An 8,492-nucleotide genomic window follows, 5' to 3' on the forward strand; every position below is an offset into this window, starting at 1 on the left:
GTCCCTGTGCCTTGCACATATTGTCCGCTTTGGCATTCCGACCGCACGATTTTGTTCCTCCTCCACTGGGAGAAAAGGCATATGCAAGGTAAGAGGAGCCAGCCTGCTTATAAGGTGGGAAAGTAGTCCCTCACAGACCGATGTGAGATTTCCCGCACAATACACATGTGTGTGGGTCCCACACCTATCTGAGAAGTTTGGTAGAAAATTTAATACATTACTTAGGGTCCCTAGCATAATTCTTTTTATTGGGGCTTGGCTTCTCACCAGTTTCAAATTAGACTGAAGACGTATTGTTGGGTTCATTGGACCTACTTTGAGCTCTTTTTCAATAACACAAACCATTCACATTTTATAATTCGTCGAGTATATCATTCATGCAAAAAACATTTTAGGATTTTTCGAGTATATTATTCATGCAAAAAATTAAATTGATTAAATAACGAAAATTACATATTCAGATTAGTTTTGTATGAAAAAAATGAACAATTAGAAAATAAACAATTCATATAAAATTAATTTAAACATGCAATTTCTATTATCTAATCGGCTTGATTTTTTACAGAGATAATATTTTTGACAAATGTTAAAATATGAACGGTTCAAATTATTGAAATGTGAGAGAGAGAGAGAGAGAGAGAGAGAGAGAGAGAGAATTTGATGAGCGTGAGTCTCTCTTCTGTAGAGACTAGGAGACAGATAGGTTTATTTTTGAAGTGTTCTTGGACAGGAAGTTGAGGTTGAGTGAGAGAGAAGAGTCTATCTCTACTATCCATCCTCAAGCAGAAATGAATCTTAACCGTTCAAATGTCCTAATAGGACAAATGTGTATAGGACATTTTCAAAATCACTTCTGCCTTATTATATAGATTTTATAGGCTTAAAATACATTTCATACACGATTTTATCTATCATTATCTATTTCATATTTTTTGTATCTCTATTTCTAGCATCTCTCATTTTCGTTTGACTCATAATACATGATATTGTTTGCAAAAATATACACAGCTAAATTTTTTTAAAAAAAATTAAAGAATGGAAAAAAAATTACAACCAAATTCAATTGAAGAAACCAAAGATATTATTAAAAAAATTAAAAACAAATCTACAATTTGCTACTTGAGTTTACAATATTTTTTTTTAATTTTTATGTTTTTTTTAAATAGAACAAAAAGTACACGTAACAACTTAATTTGTTAATTTTTAGATTTAAAACAAATTTAAAAGCATATATTGCCTGACCTTCTTTAAAATATACAAAAATAAAATCAATTGTATTGACTAAAAGTTAAATTTGTTGAATTTAGATTTTTAAAAAATTAAAAAGAAGACTTGGATTAAGGGATTTGTAGTTTAAGGTTCTTGATATTAAGATTTTATAAGATAAAATAGATGCAACATTTTCATGGTAGTTAGGGTTCTTCAACATTTTCACATAGAAATTTTAGAACAGAGAAAAAAATTCAGTTTTTTTTAAAAAAAAATTTCTCTATGTCAAGTTGAAATTTCTCTAATAATATTATTGAGTAACCTTAAACAATAAGAAAAAAACATACTGAATCTCTCATAATATCAAAAGTTGGAGAGGGATATTTCACTAATTTTACTTGGATTGATCTCCAATAAAATCTTATTCCGTTGGATCTTATAATTTATAAACGTCATACTTGATTACAAATTACTCCAAATATTGAAAAATTTTAAAATATGTGTTGACTAAATATGTTGATTTTGAATTTAAAAAGTAAAATGCACTTATTGACTAAGCTATTTTAGAATTTTAATTACATGACTAAATTAACTGAATTTGAGTTTTAAATAAAAAAATAAATAACACCTATTAAATAACCTCTTTTTAAAATTTTACACAATTACAATCTTATCAAAATTTATTGACAATTAAAACTTTTTAAAATATTTACAAATCTATATTGATTTTGATTTTTGAATATAAAACAATAAATTGTAACAATTAAATTTGTTTTCTATGGGATTGAAAAAAAAAAAACTATTTTTATGAGCTTCACAAAATTAAACTATATGTATATTAAGCTCCTACTTATATATATATATATATATAATTTTATAAAATTCTTAAACTTATATATAACATTTTATATATGTGAGAGAGAATGAAAAAAATTAAATATAATTATTATATATTTTTTTTATAAATAATATGTTATTTTATCTCGTAGATAGCATGAGTCATATAGCATATATTAAAACGTCTTACTAGCAAGTGCCCCGAGGTATAAAGTACATGACAAAAAAATTTGAAGAATATAAACACTTCTCATTAAATCCAATGTATGTTTTTTTTTTCTTCTAAAATCAATATATTTTTAACATTTTTACAAATTTCTAAAATATTTTAAACACGCTTTCTAAGATTAAATAATGCATAAAAGATACTTATTAACGTTGGTGGTACTACATGCACTAATTAATATATCAACTTGTGTTATATTATTATTATTGATCTCACTTATTATACCAATTATAAATATTTAAAATCTCTAAAATTATGTCACATCATCTGTTGGTACACTAATTGATTTATATATATATATATATATATAGCATTGTTCTATTAGCATTTAGCAACATTGAATGAAAAGGATTTGTCCCCATTCATCTATTTCAAATTTGGTAGAGTAATAAGGGTAATGCTAGACATCTAAATATTCTATCAAAAATTTTACTAAATATCTTATATGGGTGTGAGATTCTATGTGGGTCTCACACCTATGTAAGACATTTAATAAAATTTTTGAGGCTTTTAAGCATTTTTAGAGTAATAAAAGATAATACAATATGTATTAATTAATATATTAATTAATGTATCAACATACCTTATGTCATTATTATTGAATCCACTCATTATATAAATTATAAATATATAAATTTTTTAAAATTATATTATATTATTTATTAATATATTTATTAATATATCAATTAATACATATAACATTATTCACCTAATAAATTGACAAAAATAAGCCTCAATCAATAGCGCGAAAATTGCGCTACGTCCATCTCGTCTCGTTCACGCACCCGACCACGCAACTAAAATCACATATATTGCTTAAAAAAATAAAAAATAAAAAAACATATATAATTCATGAATTAAGGAATTTAGTGGGCATGCTTTTCCTATTTTTTAATTAAGAAAATACTATAAATCTAAAATAATTTATAAAAAAAAATTTATATATGTGTGTGGGTCTTACATAAATTCACATGTGTGTAGATCCTACACCTATGAGAAATTTGGTAAAAAATTTAATACATTATTTAAAGTCTCTAGCATAACTCTTTTTATTAGGGCTTGGCTTCTCTCAAGAGGTATTGTTGGGTTCATTGGACCTACTTTTCCCTCTTTTTTAATAATGCAAATCATTCACATTTTATAATTCGTCGTGTATATCATTCATACAAAAAATATTTTAAGATTTGTCGAGTACACTATTCATGTAAAAAATTAAATTGATTAAATAACGGAAATTACATATTCATATTAGTTTTGTATATAAAAAAAATGAACGATTAGAAAATAAACAATTCATATAAAATTAATTCAAACATGCAATTTTTATTATCTGATCAACTTGATTTTTTTATAAAGATAATATTTTTGACAAATGTTAAAATATGAACGGTTCGAATTATCGAAATAAGTTCTAAAAGTGGACCCATTTGGCATGATTGAATGATCCAATCCAATAATAGACTTATTATTTAGAATTTAAATTAAAAAAATTAAATATTTATTTTGTTATGAAGGTTAAATCCCATTAATAATTGTGCCATCCATGGAAATAAAAGTGTTACTTTATCCGTCTCAAAATATTAGTTCCTTATTTTATTTTTTATTGTCACAAAATATTAATTTTTTTCAAAAATCAATGACTAAAATAATATGAATTTTTTATTTTACTTTTTTTTTATATTCATTATAATTGATATTTTTTAAAAAATATAATAAATTTAAAAAATTAATTTTAAATATAATAATTATATTATGAAAAAAAAAGGAGTTGAATTTCAAAGAGACTACTATTTTGTGTGGGATGGTGTAATAAGACAAAGGTTGTGTCATCCACGCTATGGGACTTCACTTCCAGGACACTTGGGCCCCGTTTGTTTTGGGCTATAGGGATGGTATTGGGACTAGTAATACTAAGGTATTACTAAAGTCCCTGTTTGTTTGCAGAGAAAGGGTTGGGACTATTAGTCCCTTGGTATTGCTAATACCCTTGGAAGGGGGATTGGTAAGGAGGAGGTAGAGATGGTATTAGAAAATAGTGAGGGGACTAGAATTTTTTTTATTTTTTATATATTGGGAATTTTTTTTTAAATATAATGTTTAATTTTTTATATTTTTTTATTTGTTTTATTATTTTATATAAAAATAATTTAACAATTCCTCATTATTAATCCCCTCACTAATAATCCCCTCACTATTAATCTCCTCACTATCAATCCCCTCCATTCTATCTCCCAAAACAAACGGGCCCTTGAGTCAACCACGTCTGCCATCACCGCGTGAATTGAATTCAGATTACGTGTCATTACCCAATTCGCACACTTTAACACACCTTCACAGACACGAGAATCATGACGCACTATATACCAGCTCCCACTAACTCGTTTCACTTTCATTTCTCTGTCTCTCTTCTCTCTCTATTACGGTATAGATCTCTGCCACAAACACAATTAGTGGAATCTCTCCACACGTCCACTAAAATTAGCCGTTACCATTACTTCTCTCCTCTCTCATCTGTGTCTTCAATGGCTTCTCTTCGCTTTTCTGCTCTAATTCTAGGGCTTTTACTCGCGATTTCCCAAATCTCGCCATCACAATCTCTCACTTGTACCACACAGTCCTTCACGAACAAGCTCTACGAATACTGCAGCGATTTGACACAGTTGAGCTCCTACCTCCACTGGACCTACTACTCCTCCAATTCGACTCTCTCCATAGCCTTCGTCGCTCCTCCGGCGCAATCCGACGGCTGGATTTCATGGGCCATAAACCCTACAGCCACCGGAATGGTCGGGTCTCAGGCTTTCGTAGCCTTCAAGAACTCGAACGGTGTGATGACTGTGAAGACCTTCAATATCAGTTCCAAAAGCTTGAACGCGCCTTCGAATCTTTCTTTCGATTTTACGGCCGTGTCTGCCGAGTCATCGGGAAGTATGATGAGGATTTTTGCGACGCTGACTTTGCCGAACAACACGGCGACGACTCTGAACCAGGTCTGGCAGGTTGGGCCTTCGGTTACTAATGGTTCTCCGAACCCGCATGCTTTTCAGGCCGCGAATCTTAACTCTATAGGAACCCTAGATTTGTTGAAGGGACAGAGCAATGGTGTTACCGGAGGGGGATCTAGGACAAGGAGGAAAAATGTACGTTTATTCTCTCTCATTCCAAATTTACTTCCATTTTTTCTTCTTCTTTTTTTTTTTTTAAAAAAAAAAATCAATAAAATTTAATCCTTATTTATTTTACTGTGAATATGATTGAGATATGAACAAGAGTTCTCTGTCTTCTATCTGTTTTACAGGCTTTTATGGATTGATCAACAGATTTTAGGTTCCAAAAAGTTGATTTTATTTTTATTTTTATTTTTTTTTTGGGGGGAAAAAGACAGATATAGATCACTACAATATCTAACAGGCTTTGAGTATATGTTGTCAGTATTTGGAAGAACGGTATCTGAGATATAGCGGAAACTGCGTTTTTTGTTTCTTTTGCTTTTCCGTTTTAGATATTATAGTCCCAGATCTTTAATTTTTGAAAGCAACTTCTTTTTTTTCTTTTTCTTTTTTTTCAAATAAAAAATGAATTTGTTGTGTGTGAAATTGAAGAGCCAGTGGTTTTTATGAAACTGAAATGAGTGATTTTGGAATTGTTTGGACGGTTTTATCACCCAACAATTACCTAAAAGAAAATACAGAACAAAGCAAAATCATCATATGAAAGGTTTATTGGCAGAAAAATGTTTTGGAGTTCTAATTTTTTAGATCTAAAGGTAGCTCTAATGAGTTGACAGTGGACTCTTGGTCTTGATTTGTTTTTATTTTATTTTATTTTTTGTTCATTGCCCTATTATTAGTGCTCTATTAGAGTATCAAAATTAGTGGTCTAAATCGTTGCTCGTATCGGTAATAGATCTATCAGCTGCAGGGTAGAGTAGGCTAGTAAATGTTTTATTTTTTATTAGAGTAGGCTAGTAAATGTTTTATTTTTTATTTTATATCTCGGTAATTGAATTAGATTGTTGTTGTGTCAGCTTCATGGGGTTTTGAATGTTGTGAGTTGGGGAATCATGTTTCCTGTTGGAGCCATCATCGCAAGGTACCTGAGAACTTTCCAGTCGGCCGATCCTGCATGGTTTTATCTCCACGCCCTTTGCCAGTCTTCTTCCTATGCTATTGGGGTTGCTGGATGGGGAACAGGACTTAAGCTTGGAAGTGAATCGAAGGGGGTGCAATACACTCATCATCGCAACATTGGGATTGCACTCTTCTGTCTAGCAACTGTGCAGGTATTCTTCTCTTCAACAAAATTTCTTGTAGAAAGTTGTGTAATGTTGTGTTCATTGTACTTATATGATTGGTTGGTTGGTTGGTTGGTTGGTTGTTGTTGTTATTATTTGTCATTACCCTTGAGTATTGATGTCATTTGTCTTGAAGCCTGTAATGAAACTGAAAACATTTAGACTAATACAATTTTAGAATTTTAAGCGTTGTATTAAAATTTTGAGATGATGTAAAAATTGATATGGTATAAAATTGGGATACTACCTGACTTCCATGAAAACTTACATTCATTTATACTCGTTCATGTACTTGGAGTGCTAGGGAATTTAAACTGTTTTCTTCTCTTAGCTTTTGGTTTGAATGCTTTGTTGCTGGATATTATAATTTTCGCATTAGTTTTGTCATTTTGTCTATCTGAGGGTGTATTAGTATGCAACAATTTATTTGATACTGGTTTTTAAATGTTTTATCTTTTGATGAGTTTTCACTCTCTGCATTGCTTTTCATATAGGTTTTTGCATTGCTCCTAAGACCACGGAAGGACCACAAGTTCCGATTTTACTGGAATATATATCATCACAGTATGGGATATGCCATAGTCATCCTTGGCATCATCAATGTGTTTAAGGGGCTAGACATCTTGCTACCTGCAAAGAAGTGGAGATCGGCTTACATAATTGTGATCTCTGGGTTGGGTATTATTGCTATTTTGTTGGAAGCAATTACATGGGTTGTAGTCTTGAGGAGGAAGTCTAACAAGTCAACTAAGCCCTATGATGGATACAACGGACAAGGCAGGCAACAGCCCTTTGCGTCATGATCTATTGATGCAATGAGTTTCCATGTGAGTGTCTAATTCTGTGTCATCATCCCCTTCTCATCACCAGTTGTTTGAGATGTCACAAGGTTTATTATCTATTAGAGAGAGACAGACTTCCCTTTTCTATTCATCATTTGTATAATGTCTTGGACACACATTGGATATCCTTGTAGTATAGTAGTATATACATAGGGATTGTTGAGTTCCATTCTTTCTTGTTCTGTGTGGTTTTTTGTTAGTGCCCTTTTAAATGGATTTTTGGATTGTTGTCTCCTAATATGTGACTTTGGGCCATTTACGCAATCTCTTCCATAGCTGGTTGAATTGTATTATCTGAGAAATTTATTGACTAAAATGGCTTTCATCTTGGTTCCATCATAATAGGAATCTTAGTGAGCTTGGCCCCCTCTAGTTTTGATACATAAATGTTGACAAGAAACGGAAATTGAGGCCAAGATGGTTCAAGGGCAAGTTGGATGAAAGAAACCTCCAACAAATATGCCAAATATTATGTGGCAAGTCAAAAAGACAATATTTGATGTGTTTTATAAGCGCTCCAAAGAAGATGCCTTTGGCGTAGTTGGCTATACTTGGAGATTGATTCACCCAAAAAACTTGGAGGTTGGCATTATCCTGCTGTCCAATTTAACATTTTGGGAAGTGGATGCCAAATTTATTCTTTTGGTTCTTTGCGGGTTTTGTCGAAAAAAATTGAAACACAAACCTATGCAAATACATATATATATAAAATAAATTAATAAATTTGAGACCTTGGTTGGAGTGTTTAATTTAGTGATGTCAAATTTAAACATTTTCAAATTTGAAGAAATAGTTGGAGATGTTCAAACAGATTTGTGTGGTGCATGCATACACCTTTCATTATTGCCTCTTTAGTTAGCATGTTCTAATCTTCTTTTTTAACCTTCATAAATTTTGGAATAAAGCAGCCCCATTAGAGACAATTATCCTTTGTAGTGCAACTTGTGGAATTCTTTAAAAAAAAACATTTACAAGTGATTGGTACAATTTATGTTTATGATTCATCCGTTTACAATGACTTTAAAAGGTTAGGAGAAATCTTCCACCCACCCCCCTCTCAAAACAAAAACCTATGAATAATGTT

General features: G+C 30.8%; 1 protein-coding gene across 1 annotated transcript; it reads left to right on the forward strand.

Moving 5' to 3' along the window:
• Nucleotides 1-4,585: 4,585 nt before the first annotated feature.
• LOC114309846 (cytochrome b561 and DOMON domain-containing protein At3g25290) lies at nucleotides 4,586-7,577 on the forward strand. The gene is made up of 3 exons (XM_028255687.2): nucleotides 4,586-5,412; nucleotides 6,300-6,554; nucleotides 7,061-7,577. The coding sequence occupies exons 1-3, from the start codon at nucleotides 4,621-4,623 to the stop codon at nucleotides 7,367-7,369; spliced, it is 1,356 nt and encodes a 451-aa protein (XP_028111488.2). The 5' UTR covers nucleotides 4,586-4,620; the 3' UTR covers nucleotides 7,370-7,577.
• Nucleotides 7,578-8,492: the final 915 nt, after the last annotated feature.

Source organism: Camellia sinensis, chromosome 3 (assembly GCF_055761805.1).
Source record: "Camellia sinensis isolate YWXY chromosome 3, ASM5576180v1, whole genome shotgun sequence".
NCBI classification, from domain to species: domain Eukaryota; kingdom Viridiplantae; phylum Streptophyta; class Magnoliopsida; order Ericales; family Theaceae; genus Camellia; species Camellia sinensis.

Coding starts and splice junctions, on each gene's coding strand:
- LOC114309846 (XM_028255687.2), top strand. CDS start 4,621: ATGACGCACTATATACCAGCTCCCACTAACTCGTTTCACTTTCATTTC. Junction 5,413..6,299: donor CTAGGACAAGGAGGAAAAAT/GTACGTTTATTC, acceptor TTGTTGTGTCAG/CTTCATGGGGTTTTGAATGT. Junction 6,555..7,060: donor TCTGTCTAGCAACTGTGCAG/GTATTCTTCTCT, acceptor CTTTTCATATAG/GTTTTTGCATTGCTCCTAAG.